This window comes from Emys orbicularis, chromosome 4, assembly GCF_028017835.1.
Source record: "Emys orbicularis isolate rEmyOrb1 chromosome 4, rEmyOrb1.hap1, whole genome shotgun sequence".
NCBI classification, from domain to species: Eukaryota; Metazoa; Chordata; order Testudines; family Emydidae; genus Emys; species Emys orbicularis.
This window is the reverse complement of record NC_088686.1, coordinates 41272135-41294091: the sequence shown is the minus strand read 5'-3', so window position 1 is coordinate 41294091 and position 21957 is coordinate 41272135. Positions and strand designations below refer to the sequence as shown.

The 21957-nt window shown below is 46.8% G+C and overlaps 1 protein-coding gene across 16 annotated transcripts in view; it reads left to right on the top strand.

Annotated features, from left to right (window-relative positions):
- Positions 1-21957, top strand: part of NRXN3 (neurexin 3) — a 1366589-nt gene that overhangs the window by 339273 nt on the left and 1005359 nt on the right. For 15 of the 16 annotated variants that reach the window (XM_065404047.1, XM_065404046.1, XM_065404048.1 and 12 more), the window contains one exon: positions 1071-1232. In XM_065404047.1, the coding sequence (XP_065260119.1) occupies positions 1071-1232 (162 nt within the window). Of the gene's footprint in view, positions 1-1070; positions 1233-21957 lie in introns of those variants that run through there. The other variant, XM_065404049.1, reaches the window with a different exon arrangement.

The window sequence follows — 21957 nt, the reverse complement described above, 5'->3', positions numbered from 1 at the left end:
ATGGCATGTCCACGTCTGGTGACTGTCCCTCTCCTATTGGCCTCTATCTTTTTTCCTCCATATCCCCTTCTAACCACTAACAACCTTTAAACAAAATTCACATCACTTTCACTTCCTCCTTTCCCTCCTCCCCCTCCGTTCCCCCCTTCACCCTCCATGTGTTTTGGGGTTTGGGATTTTTTGGGTCTTTTTTGTTTTGTTTATGATTATCTTGTTTTCTGTTTGGTTTTTCATTTTTGATGATTGCATGCAAGTGTGAAATAGATTTTCTTTCTCTTTCTCTCTTTCTCTCTTTATTTACGGGCTCCAGATCTTATTGGCATGGGCCTGTCAAAGTGCGGTGTGTGCACGCTTTGCATTTTCTCTCTTTCTCTTCTCTGCTCCTCTCACACTTGCTGGTGTGTGGTTGATTTTATTTTATTCGTTTTTGTTAATTTCTTCCTTTCATATTATTATTATGTTGGTTATGATTCAGCCAGTGCTTTTAAAATTTAATTTGTTCCTTTCTTTGATTTTGCGGTGGTGGGTGGCGGGCGTGTGTCTCCTTAGGTCCATGGCATGCACATCCATAATGTATTGAAAGTGAGATCCTTTCCCTCCATCCCTCCCCGAATGCATGATTGTCAGTGTGCTGTGAGCAAATAAAAAATAAAATAAAAAAACAAAAATATCAACTTTGACTTCAGTAGTGTTTTTTTTACTAACAACTGTAACTAACAATAATCATTAATATAAATACTAATTAATCATAAAATCAGCTAAGACGAACAATCTCTTCTGAGGACAGTTCCATTTTCTAGCCTGATTTAGTGGAGAGCCTCTTGACGGATGGAACGCCTGCTTGGCTTGGGAGCACTAAGGTAACAAAACAGGGGTGAATAGAAGCTGGAGTGCTTCTGTCGTAGGCAAAGCAGACCAGAAAATGGAACTTGGCTGCTCTAAAAAAACCAAACCTCACCAAAACCTTAATAAAAGTGATCTAAAACGTAGGGGAGGTGACTTGCCCTTCTCAGAACTGGAAGGTCATTGCTGGGAATTTTTTTTTTTTGTCCATTATATCCCTTGAACAGGTGACAATATCTGTGGATGGAATCCTCACTACGACGGGCTACACACAAGAGGATTACACCATGCTGGGTTCAGATGACTTCTTCTATGTAGGAGGGAGCCCAAGTACAGCAGATTTACCTGGGTCACCGGTCAGCAACAACTTCATGGGCTGCCTCAAAGAGGTAATTTTCTTCTTTGACAACTGCTTTTTGGTTTTTGTTCCCCCCAAATGTTCTGTTTCCTGCCCTTCGATACACCCTGAATGTCTCTCACAGGTTCTGAATCGTACCCTGACATTGCAATAGCTCTGTGATCGCACACACAGACAAACATGGCTGTCAGCCAGACACACAGCATTAGTGACAGAACCCTGGATCCTGGGTTCTAAAAAAACAGGCCTCTGTTGCTTGAGCTACAGAAAGATTTCCAATAGCTATCTGTGTCAGTTATTTTCCGTAGGTTGTCAGCCATTTGAGAGCAGTGGTAAACACATGTGGACATTGGGATAATATCCAGAAAAATAAGGCAAATGACCTTCCATTGCTAACTAGCATTTTATGTGGTGGAAAAAGAAAATCACAGTCATCAGAAAATTCAGTGTCCTTGTTAAGTGACTACTCTTTTTTTTGTTACTACTCCTTGTCCTACTCCTCTGTAAAGTCTAAAGTGACAGTAATAAGAAATAAAGAAATACAATGTTACAGGTCAAATAGGATGACTGGTGCTTATGTCACTCTAGTGGTGATCATTAAAAAGTCAGCACTTGCCAACAGTCTTCTACACAGAGGGATCTGAACATGTACAGTTATTTCTCTATGCTTGGAATAGGAATTGCTGCAGTTATTCCAGCACCCTGTGGTAACTGTTGGTTTATGTTGATTTTTTAATGGAAACCATTGCAAAAGGCCTTCCTGCCGATGGTTTCTTGACCCTGTGTATCAATGTGCATGTCACTTTGTTGAAGGCTGTCTGCTAAAAGACAGATTTTGAACCAACTGCCCTAGACAACTTCTTAGAATGTTCATAATAAGGCTTGCCGGTAACTAGAGTCCCTGTGCTACTGTGCAATGCGAAGTGTTGTGGATGGGTTTCTTGTATGCTTGTTGTAGTATGTCTGGTTTTGTTTTCAGCCAGAGGTGCCATTGAGCCCTCTGTCTTTGGACATTACAGGTATCAGCAGAGGGCTCAAAGGAGAGGCAGTGGTGGGTTTTCTTGCAGAAATCATGGAACTGGCCATGTTAGGTCACATGCTCGTCTGTAATTGCCTAACAACTCTGCCATCTCACAAACGGGCCACATGCAGTGTCAGACAGGCTATTCTCAAGAAGTTTTTTGTTGTCTTAAGTGTGTTGGGCTCTTGACTTGAATGATGCCTCCTCAAGGGGTTGGAACTGCTGTCTGCCTTAATCTTCTCAATCAGCTGAAGGAGATGTGCATTGGTTGTTGGAAACAGGGATCTGGTCTGGATTGAATCTTATACAGAAAATAAAAATGCCCCTGCTGCATGAGAATGTAACCTGTCTGTGGCAGGCACCACATCTTTGTCTTTACTAGGAAGAGCCTAGGGCCCGATTTTCATAGGTACTGAGCACCATACCTCCAACTGAAGTCAATGGGAGTTACCATCGCTTAACACCTCTGAACATCAGGATTGTAACTTACTTGTGGGTGCTGTAAAGATAACAGTAATAACAGCAGAAGAGTTCATTTTTGAACTTTCATTCAGGCAGAGAGGGCAGAGAAAGTAATGACAAAAAAATCCCCAGCAACTTTATTAGTATGTATATAGTTATTTGTGTTCTGGTAGTACACACAATGTACTGTCCATACACACACATGAAGACAGCACCTGTCTCGTTAAGAAGATGAGCAACCTAAGGGGGATGGAAAAGAAAGAGAAAATAGACAATCAGTATATAAATGTTTGTAACTCCCATTCTACTAGGTAGGGTGACCATATTTTCCAAAGGGAAAACAGGACACCGTGCGGGGCTAGCCCGAGCCATTCAACCGAGTCCTGCCCCCTTGAGCAGGGGCTGGCCCATTCCCTTCCCCCGTATCCTCCTCCGCGCATGGCACTGGCCCGAGCCCTGCCCCTCTCTCCCCCTGCACACGAGGCTGACCCGAGCTGCTGGCCCAAGCCCTGCTTCTCCCCTGTGCAGGGCTCTCGTCCAAGCCCAGCCTGCTCCACACATGGGGCTGGTGTCGCTCCTCGCCTGAGCCCTGCTGCCCCTCCCCCCCGGAGGGCTGGTGTTGCTGCTCACCTCCCTCACCCCCCGCATGTTCCTTTAGGGGTGCGCAACCCACATTTTGTGTTGGCAAGAGTGAACGGGACAAATGTCCACTTTTGCCAAAAAAACTCAGGACGGCTGGGACAAGGCTTAAAAAAGGGACTGTCCTGGACAAAATGGGACATATGGTCACCCTACTACTAGGCAGTGATAGCAGATATGTATGAGCAGCCTGGATTTACAGGTTGGGTTGGTTTTGACTTGTAGTCTGTTTAGTGGCAACTTGGTCTAGTTGTGAACACAGTAATGCCTCTAGCACTCCTGAAGATGTCACCCTAACTCTAAGGGCATTTCAATATCTGCTATGTTCTAAGAACAGGAATCAGCCAGAATACGAACAATAAGAATTTCTACAGCAGGGCGTTAGAGGGGAAAATTTATTTGGGAACACATGAGAAAAGGCAGTCCTCTATAAAATAAGCAGCTTTACCAATTAACACCTCTCACATTCCCAGCCAGCCATGTGCCATTGGTCTTACTAGGACATACACACACAACTGACAGTTCTGAAAGTTGTAAGCAGTGTTGTTGTAGCCATGTTGGTCCTAGGGTATTAGAGAGACAACCTAGGTGAGGTAATATCTTTTACTGGACCAACTTCTGTTGGTGAGAGAGACAAGCTTTCGAGCTACGCAGAGCTCTGCAGGTCTGGGAAAGATATTCCAAGCGTCACAGCTAAATACAAGATGGAATAGATCAGGGGTAGGCAACCTATGGCACGTGTGCCGAAGGCGGCACGCGAGCTGATTTTCAGTGGGACTCACAATGCCCAGATCCTGGACACCGGTCCGGGGGGCTCTGCATTTTAATTTAATTTTAAATGAAGCTTCTGAAACATTTTAAAAACCGTATTTACTCTACATACAACAATAGTTTAGTTATATATTATAGACTTATAGAAAGAGACCTTCTAAAATGTTAAAATGTATTACTGGCACGCGAAACCTTAAATTAGAGTGAATAAATGAAGACTCGGCACACCACTTCTGAAAGGTTGCCGACCCCTGGAATAGATAGTTTAGCATAGTTAGCACATATTCTAAGGGACCATTCAATGTGAAGTGGAGAGGTGTTAATATAGCTTTGAAACTTTACTATGCAGCAGAAAAATGCTAACCCTAACTCACCACCCTTTCCCCATTTCCCCTGCCCTACCCCGCACCCCTTGCCCTGGCCCACCATTGACACTCACCATTGTACAGGAAACAGGATGGTGGCCATGTGGGGCGCTCAGCACACATACAAGGGGAAGGAAACTGGCACTAGGTTTCAGGAGGCAGTGTCCAGCTGCAGAGGCAAGGAGCCGGATCAGCCACCCTCCCTCACCTAGCAGAAGAAGTTGCTCTGTCCCTCACCCTCCGCTCCTCCCAGACCCAGCTTGCAGGGAGAGGGGCTGAGCGAGCTGGAAATGTGCGGGGAGGGGGAGGTGCAGCATGGGAATTACAGAGCACCCCTACCCCGCCCCCCTGGCAGGCTGAGCAGAGCAAGCCCTGGGCAGCTCTGGGCTCACAGAAATCAGGGGTGGGGCACTGGCACATGACCCCGCATGACCCCCCACTCCTTGCCTCTGTTTGGGGGGGCAATGCTCTGCCTACTTACCCAAACTATGCCCATGTGTGCAGTAGACCGGTCAGTTTGTAACTCTGGTGTTTGTAACTATGCTAAGAAATCTGTTCACGTTGTATTTAGCTGTGACATTTGGAGTACCTTTTCCAGACCTGAAGAAGAGCTCAGTGTAGCTCAAAAGCTTGTCTCTCTCACCAACAGAAGTTGGTCCAGTAAAAGATATTACCTCACCCACCATGCCTCTCTACAGTTCTGAACGTTCTACTTTTCTTCAGATCCAGTGCTGGTAGATAGGTCTGACAGTAAATTGCAGTTAATGGATAAAGAGCAGTCTTAAATAATTGCGGGACTCCAGACCAAATGACACAGCAAGCTGAGTGCATCCTAGAAACACACAGTCTAACACAGACAGCCTATCTGACGTTCAGGCTTTCTGAGCTCTGCATAAAGCAAAATCCAGTTCCTAAGCTTTCCTTCCAGAGGCACCGACTTTCTAATGTGCTAGGGGGTGCTTGACCCCCCGGCTGTACCCCAGGCCGCACCCCCACTCTACCCCTTCCCCCAAGCCACCCCACTCTGCCTCTTCCTGCCCCCGCTCCATCCTCGCCCCACCTCTTCCCACCCCATTCTGCCCCCTCTCCCAAGGGTACCCCACCCTCGCTCCTCCCCCCCAGGACCTCCTGCATGCTGCGAAACAGCTGATCAACGGCGGGTGGCAGGCACGGGGGGGGGAGGAGCTGATGGGGGGACTGCCAGTGGGTGCTCAGCACCCACCATTTTTTCCCAGTGGGTGCTCAGCACCCATGGAGTCGGCGCCTATGTGATTCTCTGAACCTAAATAACTAAATAACATTGGGTACCACCAAAGTGCCGATGCAGGGGAGTTTGAGTGTTAAGGAACAGGGACATGCTGGTCAGGTCGCAGCAGGCAGTCCACTTCGCCTCCCCACAGGAGTTGGAAGGGTGCTCTTTGTTTGAGGAGTGGATGGTTCTCTTGCAATATACCAGGCAATGCTTCCATGGACTGGAAAAGTGGATCAAAGTCAAGCACAATTTGGCGGCAGGTACGCCGAAGCCGCGGGACCGGCGGACCTCCCGCAGGCATGCCGCCGAATCTGCGGGACCGGGGACCTCCCGCAGGCGCACCGCCAAAGGCAGCCTGACAGCCATGCTCGGGGAGGCAAAAAAGCTAGAGCCCCCCCCTGGCAGAGAAGAAAGAACTCTTCTTGCTCTGTCCCCCTCCCCTGCACTGCTGAAAGGAAGGAGCAACGGGCTACAAAAAAGCAAATGTTTCCCCATTCAGAGAACACCATGGCTGGGGCAGAGTGCTCCTTTCTCTGGATAAGCACCTACAATGCAATACCTCTCTGAGGAGCAAGATATTCCCAGAGATGCGGGGGGCTACACCGCGATAGTTAGTGAATAGTAAACACCACCAAGCCCCAGCACCCCTCATCCCAGCCAGGCTTCATGCTAATCCCTTGTAGGTGTTGTAGCAGAGGTCTGCCTCCCGCTCTCCCTGTGCCCTCCCATGGGCACCCTATTGAGAGGCTGAATCTCCCAAGGAAACAAGACAATTTAAATGGGAAGTGGGGGTGAGGCACTCTGCACATGCTCTTAAACTCTAGGGCCTCAGCTAGGTTGCTTCTGCCATATACTGTATTTGTGGTTAGAGCATCTCATCCCCACTTCTGGTCAGATAGCAAATCATGGAGACCATACGCTGTGTGGGGGTAGAGTGCCTCACTCTCCCTGCCTGTGGCTGGGAAGGGCTTTCACATGGAGCGGTGACTGGTTGTGAGATGGGGGAAGTGCCAGCAATGTGGGCAGCAATAGCAGGGCTGGACCTGAATATGGCTTCTGTGACCCCAGCCCTGAGATGGGTTGGAAACAGAGAGAGTCTCTGCCGAGGAAGCCAGGCTGCGATGTCCATGATTAGTGGAGTTAACATGGCCTTTTCCTTGATTTGGTTGAGACAGAGCATTTCCCATACTCACCATAGTGTCTGTGCTCCTCATACCGCCTCCTCTAATGGCTGCTGCGGCTCTGATTAGAGGAGTCCCATCAGGTTGTCAGCAATATCTTTTAAATCATAAACCTAAGTGCTGAACTTACGTTTTTATTTTTCTATTCAGTTTCACTAGAACTTAAAGACACCCAAATGTCTACTAAACTATTGTTACTGACTTCTATAGCCTAGCTATCATTGTAGTGGAGCAACTGATACTGTAATGAGGGAGCAGGAGTGCAAAAGAAAAACTACTACTTAAATTGAAAATAAAAGCAAATATGCAAATGAAGTGTGCATATGCATCAAATATGTAAATTGAGGTACTGAATTATTTGCATAAAATCAAGTTTTCTGGATTTTCAGCCTTAACAGATATGAGTGAGTCTTCAAGTGGTGTTATCAGGGGGAGAAGGTAGTGACCTTACAGGTCAGTTCAAGGGAGGTGTTCCAGACATAAGGAGTTTTGTGGAAGAAGGTGCAGAGGCAGATGTGGGAGAACTGGACAAAGCAGGCCTCACTGGCAGAATGGAGGGTGCAGTGGGGGTGATGTAATAAGAGATGATGAATAGACAAGTAGGGAGAGGAAGAACTGTGAAGGACCCTGAAGTTGAGGACAAGGAGCTTGAACTTTATATGGTGAAAAAAGGGAAGCCATTGCTGGCATTCAAAGAGGATGGTGATATGATCAGAAGAAGGAAGGGCAAGGAAGATGATGGAAACAGCCATGTTTTGAACAGATTGGAAGGGCATGAGGTGGACACCAGGAAGGCTGGAGGAGGAGATTGCAATAATCAAAACGGGAGATAAAGAGAGCCTGGATGAGAATTTTAGCCATGGTGGCACAAAGGAAAGGTTGGATTTTAAATTTTCTTATTCTAACCTCCTATAACCAGGGACGGGAGAAGAGGGAAAGACTCCGTGGATTCCATTAGGGATCCTTCATGCAGATCTAATTTACTTGGGGGGTAGCGGGTGCATATATACTACAGAAACAGATGGTGTAGAAAAACCTAAGACAGGATAGCTGGTTGACAATGGAAAACACAATTTCATGAACTCCTCAATTTTGTTTCCATCAAAATTCTATCAAAAAGCTGAATTTTGGAAAATTTTGATTAGCTCTAACACATTTATAGAAACAGTCACATTTGGATATGGGTAGGATGTTGTGTGGTAAGGGAGAAATATTTTGCAGAGACAAAAATACTTCCAGGTTGCACAAGTCATACCTCTTCTGGCTGTGATGGGATGTATCTGTGGAATATGACTGAGAAAGACTCAAAGGAACGCAGCACACCTCTCTCTGTTATATAGCCACTAAGAGCCAGAGTTTTAACAGACTGTGCATGTGCTTAGTTTTTGGGCTCATAGCCATGATGCTGCATGCAAGTTAGGTCTTTTTGCAGGCACAGGGCCATTTGTGTTAATGAGGGCATTGCTTCTGTTTGAGTTGGACTTTTCTGGGCAGAGTATGGGCTGAGGCAGAAGAAAAATAAAAGGCTTGAGGACACAGATAGAAAGAGAAGGCCTGAGGACATAGGTGTAAAGAGAAGTCTGGGGGGTGGGGAGAGGGACAGAAGAAGTCAGCCTGAGGATGAAGAGGACAAAGGGAGAATGTTGCTAGGATCATGGGATGCTATCCACAGAAAGCCAGACAGCTGGAAAGCATGTGGGAGCCCAAGTCCCAGAGCAGCAGTTTAACAGCACCCCAAGAATCCATAAGGGGAGATGAGACAGAATTCCTTAGCTGGTGAAATTTCATTTATGCTCTGCAGAAGTGCTTAGGACATGAACAGCATTAATTGCACATAAATATTGGTCTGACACCACTGCTCTCACTGCTCTGTTGCATCTGGATTGGTCTATTTGTTTATTTTTGTAATTGATTTTAAATGTAAGTGAGTTTAATGCTCAAAAAAGAAAGTGAGGGGCTAACAGTACTGGACCGAGGCAGGCATAGCATGGGCACAAGCTGTGTATGATTCCTCATCCTAGAGACATGCCTTTTTCTTAATTTGTTACATCCCTTGCTATTGCTGTCCAGAACAGGCACACAGCCCTGATGCCTCTAAGCTTTGAGTTGCAGCTCTTCCTGTTATTCTGAGTCCTGGGCCCTACATAAAACTCTGCCGATGCATCTCAATCTTGCCCTGCAGCACGGTTTGCTATTCCAGTTCTCTGCCACCCTTGATGGTTCTACTGATGCACCTTATGACTGTATGCTTTGTGAGGCTGGCATTGTGTCTTCTTGTGTGTTTGTACAGCACCCAGCACAATGAGGCTTCAATCCTGATTGGGACTTCTGGATACTATGGCTATAGGAATAGTTAATATTAATAATAAATTGACCTGTAGCACATGATAAGGCAGAAATCTGCCAACTGTTCGGGCAAGAGAAGGTGTGGAGATAATTAGTAAGGAGAACTGAAAGGATTTCCAGAAGGGGTGGCTTTGAAGGAGAAGGTGGTGGTGGCTGTGGTGGAAAGAAGGGGCCGGACATAGTTGTTAAGAGTTGTTATCCATGGAGGGAGAACAGAGGGGCTGAGGTGAGCTCTGTTACTGGCATCTAAGGAGATGAAGCATGTGGGGGGAGAAGCATCACATGCTAAAATAATTCCATTCTAAGATTCTTTTGGTGATATATAGAAAAGAAAATGATGTGTCTGAGGCCACATAAGTGACTCAGAGGTGGGGCCACCATTAGAACTCAGAAATTTCTGGCTCCAAGTCACACTACAAGTCTGTGTATCTGTCTGATCTTGCTCCTCTTTATTATCCTTCCTGTTGGGCTGCTTCTCTTTACCCTCCCCACTTCCCAAGCTCTAGCAAATTGGCTTTTCCTGGAATGGGAACATCCAGGTGAAAGTATCGTTTCAGGAAATGCCAACTGAAAATGTCTGAGCCAGCCTGACATAAGTATCTCTGATGATTTTGGAGAATGTTTGCGGAGCATCTGTGAAATTCCTTTCTCTGTCCTGGTGCTCAATGACGGAGCAGATGGCAGTACTTCTTTTGCATCCAAAGTCTGAGGGCGCTGAGTGGGACACATGGCAACCCTTTATCCAGGAGCACCTGCATTTAAAGCTTAATGAATAATAATTACTTAGCTCATCCATAGGGCTCTTCATCTGTAGGGCTCAAAGCCTGGGATTTTCAAAGAAGCCTAAGAGTATTAGGCTTCTTTGAAAAATACCAAAGAGTGTATTACAAAAGACGATGAGCATCACTTGCCTCAGTTTCACCATCTGTAAGATGGGGATTAGTGGTGATATGACTTGGCAAGGTCACACAAGAGATCAGTGGCAGAGCAAGGAATAGAATACAGGTCTCCTGACTTCTGCTCCAGGTCCCTACACACTGGGACTTACTGCTTCCCCACAGGCAGGGCCTGTAGCATCAATAATGTGGAAGATGACTATGCAGTGCTTCAAGGGCTCGTCTTCCTTTGGATGATGGTAGCTGTTTCTGAAAGTCCCTACACCTTTTTTCACAGGGGAATTTCCTTCTCTGCTTGCAGCAGCCCAACATTTCCTTGCTTTACCCCTGACATCTCTACCTCATTCCTGCCATCTTGAGAGAGTGAAAGACAGACATCAGAAAGCATAGGTGCAGGAATTAAGGGTGTGGGGGGTGCTGCAGCACCCCCGGGCTCCCGGCCCTGCACCCAGCTCTGCTGCCACCCTGTTCCTGGGGTCCCGGCTGCGGGCCCCACGCCAGGGGTCCCGGCTGCTGGCCCATTCCCAGAATCTGCTGACACCCTGCTCCCGGGGCTTTGCTCCTGGCCTCAGCTGGAGGGGTGGGGGTGGACAGGGGTAAGGGGGCTGGCTCTCAGCACCCCCACTATTAAAAATGTTCCAGCACCACTGTCAGAAGGTGTCACACTGTGTGTGTGTGGATTACATCCACCATGCATTGTAACTGACCAGAGGAGGCACTATTGACTGGTGTAAAATGCCCTCTTCTCTCCGCTTTTGGGGATAAGTGAGCTTCCCTGCTTGGTAAGCCATCTCCTCTGCTGGCGCAGCTGAGTGAGAGAGCAGGAAATCAAAGATAGATTCTCCGTTCTCTTTGGTCTCCACAAGTCTGAGCTCTTCCATACTCCAGCATATACAAACTCCATCACATCATTCCCATCCTCCAGTAAGGATTAATTTCAGGGGCCAGTTCGAAATTGCTGTTTAACCCCCCCCCCCCCACAAATTCATCCTCAACAACTTGGTTTGTCTGTGCTCTCCTCCTTGCTCCGTTCACTCTTCTAGCACCACCTGTCTCTCTGTCGCTCCCTACGGTACAGCACCCAAATTGCCTTTGGAAAAAGATCAGAACTGATTTATTTTTTACTGAATAACCAATATTTTTACTGAAGTTCTTTTTTATTTTAATTTTTCCAACAAAAAATTTAACCAAACTGAGAAATTTCTGCAAAAAGTTTTCGTTTTGATTCAAAAGCAGTTTTTCATTTTTTTAACAGTCCTGTACAAAGCTTTAGATTCTTCTTTAAGTGATGTCCGTATGGGTGCTGCCTATAGTGATGTCCCTATAGGTGTGGCAGCGCCCCCTGCACCTGGGATCAGAGATGTTCATCAGCAGTGCCCGTCAGAGCACACATGCGCACCTCCACCCTCTCACGCTGTGAGTGGGACGTACATATAGTGCTGTGCAATCTGACCGCCCCCAGTTCCTTTTCTACCACCTTTTGTCTGAGACAGAATCTGACTTCTCCTGTTTCTTCAGTAGTTAGCGCTTTACCTGTTAGTTGTAGTGTAGTTAATATTTTCTCCTTCTCCTTTTCTTCTATTCTAAAAAAAACAAACAAAAAACCCCCAGTTTTTTGTTTCTACTTTGCCATTATAGTTATTTCATAGCTTAGGTTTCATTTTCCCTGCTTCTCACCCTTCCTAACCGGGAAGCTTTTTTTCCTCACCTTATGCCTGGATCCCCCAGGTTTAAGAGGTGCATCTCTTGCTGGGCCACCTTCCCAGTAACGGATGGCCACCCACAGTATATTCGCTGTCTGGGAGAGGGGCATGTCCCACAAAAGTGTTCCACTGCCACGGCCTGACAGCCAGAGCCAGAAAAGACCGGGGCATTCGCTTAAAACTTCTCACAGAGAAATCACTGCAACCTGCATCAGATCCAGGCCCAGCTCTTCCCCCGTGAGGCCCTCACATTCTGCCAAGTCATCTACCGATTCTCACTCCCCTTGTCCCTCAAAGAGAAAGTCGTCCCTTTCTTGCTCGGACAAGAAGAAACAGGCTCCATCCTCACACTTTGAGGCACAGCCCACCAGAACACCATCCCCTGTGAGGTCATTTGTCTCAACAGCATCTGACAGGGGACATAGCTCCAGGGCCTGTCCAAGTCCCGGAATGAAGAAATGCTCTAAAAACCCTAACCGGGCAGACCTTCAGCCCCCGGCACTTTCTCTCTCAGCTCTGGAGATCGAGACAAGTTGATTGCAGGAGCTACAACACTGGCAAAACCGGTGGCACTGAGCAAGCTCTTGGCACCATCAAAACCATTAGCACTGGTTTTGGGGGGAGGGATAGCTCAGTGGTTTGAGCATTGGCCTGCTAAACCCAGGGTTGTGAGTTCAATCCTTGAGGGGGCCATTTAGGGAACTGGGGTAAAAATCTGTCTGGGGATTGGTCCTGCTTTGAGCAGGGGGTTGGACTAGATGACCGCCTGAGGTACCTTCCAACCCTGATATTCTATGATTCACTGGCCAAGTCTCTGGCCCCATGTACTGACACTTTGGAGGAATATATCCCTCCTTTGGCACTGCGTTGTACGTCAGCACTGATGATGCTTTTCTCCCCTCCACAAGACTTTTGATACCCTAAACGCCTGCTGGTATCAGACACTGCTGAGTCACCTCTCCTTTGATGTGACCTCCCCACACCTGTAACCTCCTCTCCAGATTCACAACACTCCTCCCTTTCTCCCCTGAGGATGGCACCTCCCTTCCCCAGTGATGAGGAGGAGGAGGAGGGCTCCATCACTCCCTTGTCTGCCAGACAAATCCCACCTACTCATCCTCACTATGCACAATGTACATCCGATCCACAATCTTGGTATGGACCACCATGGATGCAACCACATGTTCCACTCCCTCCACACTGGCCATATTTGGACTCTTGGGCCATGTACAGGGCACAATCCGAGAAACTTCCCAGGGAGCAAAGCCAGAGACCTACATTAGTCTCTTGCCCTCCGGAGGCGGAACCCCCACCGATACTGACTGAGGTGGAACAACATGAGGGGGAAGCTCCACCAACATTAGATTTTTTCCTCCTCCTCCCATGATGAGGCTATCTTGCCTCCACCCACTAAAACTGCCAACGACTCCAGACATTTTCAAGATTTATTCTGTAGGATTGCATACTCCGTGCAGATTCCTTTGGAGGAAGTCAAGGACCAGCAGCATAAGCTGCTTGATATCCTCCACACATCCTCTTCCTCCAAGATCATATTATTGATCAATGAGTGCTCTGGCAGACCCCAGCGTCCATCCTCCAACTTGAAAACATGCTGACAAAAAATACTATGTTCCGGCGAAAGATGCAGAATTTCTATTCTCACACCCTCCCCCAAATTCTCTGGTGGTCAATGCACTGCAAGAGAGAGGCTGTCAATACCAATTCTGTTCTAGCCATCCATACAGAGATTGGAAATGCCCCTAGACTTATTTGGACGCAAGGCATATTCATCAGTCACACTCCGTCTTCGAGAAGTGTGTCCCTATGGGTGCTCCACTACCCCCCCTCCTCCCCTCTGCTTCAGAGAGAAGGAACTGGGGGCAGTCGGACCACACAGTGTTATACATACGTCCTCTCACAGCATGAGAGGAGGAAGTGCACATGTGTGGTCCGATAGGCACTGGTGATGAAGATCTCCAATCCCAGGTGCAGGGGGCTCTGCTGCACCTACAGGGGAGCACCCACAAGGACATACATCTTGAAGAACCTCAGTTACTGCACAGGACGAGTAACCTTCTCATCTGGAAACATTGGTTCTAATCTCAGCTCCGCCAAAGAATAGCACTGTGACCCTAGGCAAGTCACTTAACTTGCCCCTGCCACAGTTTCTCCATTTGTAAATTGCGTTCAGATATCAAGGTATTAAGTGCCATAATAATATTAAGAACCAGATGTTTAAAAAGGTATTTTGGTGTCTAAAGATGCAGATAGGAACCTACTTAGATTTTCAAATCGCCTCTCCTGGGAGTTAGGCGCCTAACCTGCTGAGACCCTTTTGAAAGTCCCATTATGCATTTATCTGCATCTTTAGGTATCTGAATACCTTTGTACAAGCTGGCCCTAAGTGTTATTACGAGGGTTTGCATATGCAAGGATGAATATGGTATAAATGCATAGAGAGATACTTTATGTATCTAGTTGGGTCTGAATGAGTTTTTGAAACAAGAACGTGGGTGGTGACAGTAACACATACCATATAAATGACAGGGGTTTGAAATGTAGTCTAGTTAGCATCCTGCTGTTCTCCTCTATGAACAAATCTGGCAATAGTGTGCATACTTGTTTCACTCCTATGGTCATCCTGAACCATTCTGTGAGCTTCTTGTCTGCTCTATCCACACTCCTCGAATTGCTGAAAATGTCTTGTATCCGCTTGATTAGTTTCTTGGGTTTGCCATACAGTGTCAAGACTTGCAATAACCCTTTCTGCCAAATGCTGTCAAAAGCCTGTTTGAGGTCTATAAAACTGTTGTAACAGATTCAGTTGTGTTCTGTGCACTTCTCTGATATCTGTATTTATTCAGCTTGGGACTGGAAGCAGTAATGGCTGTAGCACTGAAAGATGAAACAAGTGGAGTTATGTTATGTGGGGAAACAGTGAATAACCTTAGATTGCTAGACAATATTGACCTCATAGCATTGACCAAGGAAGATTTACGGACAATAACTGACAAGATAGACCAGGAAAGCAGCAAATTCAAACCGAAGATCAGTGTGAAAGCAAAAACTTGGCAAATGGAAGACAGGAGGAGGAGGTAAAGATGAAAGTTGGAGACAAAGAATTAGAGGAAGTGGGAAAAATGTGCGGATCTTGGAAGAATAGTATTGAGAAATGGGAATTGTGAGGATGACATTAAAAGAAGAATTAGAGTAGCTGCTACTGCTTTTGGAAAACTCTGCAAGATCTGTTTCAATATAAACAAAAATCAGCATATGAGACAATTGTCATGCAGATACTACTGTACAGGTCTGAATGCCCAAGTACAAAGAAAGCTGACAAATGGAAGATATGGGACTGGACATAAGCAGCCTGGCCTAACAGTCACACTGGGGCTGGTGTCCACAAGTCAAGGACAGCCGCTAGGTGGTAGTCAACAAGCAGGGAGCAGAATAATCACTTCAGCTGGGATCAATAAGCAAGAGTCAGTGTCAGAGTCAGGCCGTGGTCAGAGTCCAGAGAGCAGAGGTAATACCAGGCTGAAATAAAGAGGCAAGGGTCAGAGTCAGAGACAGAAGATCAGAAAGCAAGGTGTAGTCTGAAGTCACAGCAGGCCAGACATCTGTGTAATTTCCCAGGCAACTTTCTGAGGCACCATCCAGGTTAAATAGTGTGCATGGGCCAATCAGAGGGCTGCGGGGTTCTGTCACTCAACTCTTTGGGCAGTATTTCCTCCAACACCTAATCTCCACAGCACTCCTAGGAGCTAGCTCTACATGGTCTCCCAGTGGCATTGTGGGGCTGTCAGCTGTCTCTGCAGCCCTGTGTTCTAGTCCTACAGTTCCTTATAGACTTTGCCTGCAGAAATGAAATGGTTGAGAGACATACTCAGAATTTAAAACTGAAGAAAATAAAAAATGAAGAGATAAGAAAACAGGACAAGAAATAACACTGTTCTAGAAGTTTCCAGTAAGACAGCCGTGATGGTTTAGACATGTCTCAAGAATGGACCTGAAAAGGATACCTTATGTGGCAATACATACCAGAGAGCAAGGAACTCAAAATAAAGGAAAAGAGGATGCATTAGATACACACAGTAAAGAACAAAAAAGATTAACAGAGCCACAAAGCTAATATGATAGAAAGTGTTAGACTTTTTTTGGTCCTATTGCCACTGCTGAGCTGATGGGTGGGAATCAAAGAAGTAGTTCACCTGTTTGGGCAGTTGGGATTGCTGCTAGACTCAGACCAGACTGTGCCACTGAGATATCGGACTTGTTCTCTTGGTCTTGTGCTTTTTGCCCACCCTGCCATACTGGAGAGACCAGGAAGTCAAGGGTGAGCTGTTTCCATGGTGGGATATCTACTGGTGCTTCCTATGACTGCCAGGTCTCAGGCTCAAGCACTGTTTGGAGAACACAGCTAGTCTCTCACACAGGAGTCAGGAGAGTACGGTTTGTGTAATATTCCTCTACCACCCAAGAACTTCAGAATAGCTGCACACAGAAGCAGCCTTCAAGAACAGGCCACCCTTTCTCTCCATCTTTGATGGAATAGAATTGTCTATATATGGTGTAGGGGTCTAGATGGCTCCTCCTTCCAGCTCGTGTGCAAGGGAGTCTAAGTACTGTCTTCTTGTAGTCTCCACTGAGGCAGAAGAATGCCCAGTCTTTCCAGAGCTTCCTGATTAGTGTTTGCTCTCAGGTAGATAAAACTGGGGATGGAGCAGTTTGTCCACCCATGAGGCCAATAGGCTTATGATGTGAGCTAATGCTCACACACCACAAGGAGTGGATCATTGTGCCATATTCCCCCAAGCATGGGGGCCTCCTATGGATTTGGATCCTGGGGCTCTAAGAATCCTGCCTTAATCTACTATTCCATGCTTAATTGGCAGCAAGAGCATCAGAAGTGGACTCCCCCTTCCTGCAGCATGAAATACAGTGAGTGGGACTCCCACTCCTGGTGAGCGTCTGCACCTCAGAGACGTGCTGATTTTAAGGAAGTGAGAACTTATCCAACTGTGGAACTGCTGTAGGAGGAACATGTTCTCCTAGCAGGATCCAAAGCCTGTACTCACACTGGCATGTTTAGAAACTTTAAAGGAGAACAGAAAATATGGCCTACGCTTTGGGGTTACAGGAGCATTGTTTTTAGTTCAGATCAGAAGGCGGGGGATATATAGCAACAATACCCTAGATCAGGGGTTGGCAACGTTCGGCACGCGGCTCGCCAGGGTAAGCACCCTGGCGGGCCGGGCCAGTTTATTTACCTGCTGACGCAGCAGGTTCGGCCGATCGGGCCGCGGTTCGCTGTCCCGGGCCAATGGGGGCGGCGAGAAGCGGCACGGGCGAGTGATGTGCTGGCCGTGGCTTCTCGCCGCCCCCATTGGCCCGGGACAGCAAACCGCGGCCAGTGGGGGCCGCGATCGGCCGAACCTGCCACGTCAGCAGGTAAATAAAACTGGCCCGGCCTGCCAGGGTGCTTACCCTGGCGAGCTGCGTGCCGAACGTTGCCGACCCCTGCCCTAGATGTCTTGACACACCTACATGCTCAAATCCTGCTCTTTTCAAAGGACAAAGAAATTAAATCAGGACACTGAATAATGACGGATGCACATTGGAAAGTTCTAAGCTAACAATGCAGGAATGGCGATACTTATGGAAGTTGCCATGGGAAAGATTCCTGCATATTTTGCCTTATCCTGCATATCTTGCCCTTATCCACCCATGTGTGCATGAAGCTCAGCTGAACCTAATGCCCTCTGCTCTTAATTCCTCCTGCTCAGAGCAGCTTTTAAGAGCCCTGTGCTGACAGCTAAGGAAGAAAGTAAGTGTTCTCCTTTCTGCCTCTTTGCCTGGGTTGAGTACTTAGTTGCTAAGTTCAATTGAATATACTATTAAAGGAAATAATGGTGTGGGAATAAGAAATGGACTGAAATGGGCTAAAAAAAGTCTAGGCCAAAAGTGAGGGACGGCGGGAAGTCACGGCCAGCATATCCCTCAGCCCGCGCCGCTTCCCACAGCCCCCATTGGCCTGGAGCAGCGAACCGCGGCCAGTGGGAGCCGTGATCAACCGAACCTGCGGATGCGGCAGGTAAACAAACTGGCCCAGCCCGCCAGGGTGCCTACCCTGGCGAGCTGCGTGCCAGAGGTTGCCGACCCCTGGTGTAGACATAAAAAACTTTCCTTTGAAGGTTACTCTAGGTGAAGATGGCCACCCTCTTTCTAGCTACTTTTGGAAATGTCTGTAAACGTATACCAAGAGGAAGGGTCATTGTTGGAATATTTTCCTGATGTTGTTTAAAGTGCCCTTTGTATAATTTCATACCAATCTAATCTCAGGACCACAGAGCATTTCTTTACCTTCTTGATAAGTTTTTCTTTCTTTTGTCTGATTGCTCTCCAGTTTGGTGATATCATTTTGATACCCAAGAACCTAGGATTGAACATAGTATTCTTGGTGTGGTTTCACCTCAGCCATACGTACTGGATAGGAAAGGAGGGTTTCTTCTCTGGCTGTTGATGCAGTGACTCTTAGCGTGCACCGCAAAATCATTTTGTTTGGCTATCATGTTGCATCACAATTTGACCTCTAATTTCTTTCCTAATCTAATTCCTGGATCTGTTTTGTCATTACTACTTTCCAGGTCTCTCTCCCACTGAATCTCTGTGGTTTGGATTGTTCTCTCCCCCAAACTGAATTAGTTGTGTTTACTCATGTCAAATCTCACTGTTCATGTCTCTAGGTCCCTGGGTATTATTCATCTGTTCTTTTGGAGATTGTAGCATATCTTAAAGTAGTATCACTCCAGAGCTCTGTGGAGAATCTGCCTTGGAATCTGCAATATTATTGTGATTACATCTTTGTATTACTGTAGCACCCAGAGGCCCCAGTTAGATTGTGCTGGGCACTGTGCAGACATATGCGAAGATATGGCTCCTGCCCAGAAGAGCTTATATCTGGACTTTGCACCCTTTGAGCTGGAACCCCCTAGGAAAAGTAACTATGGAAGATTAGTATTGTAATTAATTCATGGGATCCTAGGAATTTCATGAGTGTCACTGTACTGCATATCATAGCCACTGGGGCCTTCACGTCAGAGGGGGAAAAACTCAGATTCTCCTGCTTTGCAAACACAGGTCTTTAGCACTTAAGCTGAAGGAGAGCCTCAGTTAGCTGTTAGCAACATGGGGTCTGACACACAATTGAGCAGTCATAATTCCATCCAGTAGAGGGCAGTGATAGTATTGTAGCCTACGGGCAGAGCAGCAGTGGATGGGGTCCTTATGCCTGCCAAAGTCACAAGTTGGTGTAGCATCTCTAGGGCGATTGGGGAGCACGGTACTGGTGACTATAGCATCGCTACACCCTTAGACAAGGGTGCCTATAGCATCTGGTGACTATAGCATCGCTACACCCTTAGACATGCCTATGTCTGTTGCATGAGTGAGTGTGTATTTGCATGATCATACTCCCTCCATGCCCCGACACTGTCCCTATGGTCCTTCAAGGTTCTGGCACAGCTCGAGTACCCCACTTGCTGCAAGAAAGCTCTGAGCCTGCTTTCCAGCAGGGCAGCACTTGGTCCCAGCAGCATCCCCTCACTATAGTAATGCTAGACTGGAGAAGGGGGAGAACTGCAGATTTAGGGAAGAGGTGGGAAAGAATACTGGCATTTAAAATGGGGCTTGAGGATGGCATAATTGAGCCCATTAAAACCATGCCTCCCTTTTTGATTATTAGCCATTTTAATTGGAATGGGTTTTGCATCCAGAGCGAGTCTCCGAACAGATGATTAATGGTTTAATCTGTAATAACTTTACGTTTTATAGAACCCTGCTAGGAGTCAGCATCTGGTGAGCCAAGCTATTTAAAGCTGTGTTAATTCTGTTAATTGCTCTACGTTTATTCGGATTGCTGGCACCTGCGGGCTTTGGGATAATGGGGGGGTATATGCTCTCCCTCTCTCTCGCTGAGGAAAATAGAGAGGGCCATTTCCTCAGCTCGAAATGCTAACCTTGGCAGAATGTCCTGGCTGGAGCGCTTGTCCTTGAGATTCCCACTTTCACCACAGCTGAAGGCAGTGAGATGCCAGCCAGAGATAGTATGCTGCCTTGGCTGGGACAGGAGTGAAGCAGACATCCTGCTTTTGCATGCACTCCCCATCATCAGGCGGCAGTAGCAGCAGGGAATAGAGCCAGTGATTTTAAAAGGCTGATCAGGTCTGCCCTGTTCTGCTACACTTCTCAGCTGGCTGCCAATGTTCATTTTCCACTCTGAGAAGTGCTTTGGTAGGTTTCAAGCCCAGAACTCAGTAACCCAGAGCAGATGTGGGGAAAAGTTTGCTGCTCATTTTTGAACTTTGATCAGGGTAAATCTTCCAGAGTGGGAAAGAGAATTTGTGGTGACTAATGTTCCCTGTGAAATGCATGGGAATGGTTAGATTTCCAATGAGATCTTTTGGTATAATACGGAGAAATCTTGAGGTTTGATGCTGGCCTGGACAAAGCTCTGGAGAGCACACTGTAGGGAACAATCCTGACCTTAGGGCCTGAGTAGGAAGTTGGAGCTCTTTTCCATCTCTGGGGTCTGTGTTTTGAGGAGACGCTCCCCTAAATGGAACAGCTACTGGTAAACTTGCACACAGATTTCCAGCTGAGACCAGCTCACCATGGCTCCTACCAGGATAGCTGAGAGTGGAGGCTAGGGCTACCATTTTGACAGTCGAGTGAACCAAGGGCTACACGTACTGTTTCCTGTTCAGGGCCTGGCTGTGGTGACATACACAACAAGTCTAGCCACCAATAGGGAAGATTTTGCTAACTGGTGACATCCTCTCTATTTTTCAGGCTCCCAGTTTGCTGGCCTTGGAGGCTCTGTTTCACAGAGCAGGCCAGTCAAACACAAGTGTGACATCTACCCAACTCACAGTGCTGATTTCCACACAGCTGTAGCAGTCCCTCGCTTCTTTTCCACCAATTGCTATTTACTCAACTCACTTTCCTACACACCTGATGAAGGCTGGAGTTGGTGAGCCAATTTGCTAAGGAGTGAAGGAAAAAAACTGGGTTGATTTGTGCTTTGCCTCAACCTGGTCAGTTGAGTTTGGCTGTGGCTTTAGATTCACAGCCGTAGAACTAAAGAGAGCCCAGGCATGCGTCTTCTTCTCTTATTCTAGCATTAGTCCCATCTATTTGGGGTTGGCTTTTTGAGTCCTTGTATAAATAACTCATTTCATGGATTTCTTTGGCAAAGTTTTATGGCTGGCTGCCAGCCGGGGCTGGTGTAATGACACCTTTCATGGGCTTATGCAGTCAATAAACTTTTATGATAGTGTCTGAGGATTTATAGCCAGTAAGAACATTGTAATTTGACTGCAGTAACCAAGTACTTGTCAGTAGTGTTAAACTAGACTCTTCTCACAAATTCTGGAGCTCCCATCACCTTGCTTTTCTCTTCTGCCTACAGCTGTTTTCCTAGGCTCCCTGTGGTGTTCTCCGGTATGTGTTGAATTTACTCAGTCCTGCCCTTCTATTCAGTTTGTATTAGATAAAATAGTGACCTTTGGCTTGAGCTTGTGACTGACACGGTCATTTTCATCACGTTATCATGTTTACTTATTTGTCAGGAGAATCCCAATTGGATTAGATGCATCTTGTTTCTAAGGGTAGCCTCAGAGAAGACGGTTACAGGCCATGTACCTGTCCACCTCACCACAAGCATCACACAAGTTAATGGTGTTAAAGGTTTATATACAGCTGTGGGAGAAGCAGAAGAACAGGGGGCATCAGAGCTGGTATCAGGAGCAGAGGGCTGATGTGATACAAGAGGAGGTCTGAGATGTAGGCAGGGATGAAATTATCTAGAGGCATTTAGATGAAGGTAAGAAGTTTGAAGTTGGGAAAGGAGAAGGAGCCAGGGAAGGGGTTCACAAGGGAAGGGGCATTTGTGGTTTGATCAAAGGATAAAGATCACAATTTTAGTGGCTGCATTTTGAATCAAATAGGGAAGGGAAGGAGAGTGCTGTGGTCTGATCAAGGGATGGAGATGATTATTTTAGAGTCTGTGTTTTGTTTGAAATGGAGGGTGGCAACGTGAATGTCAGAGAGGCCACAGAGG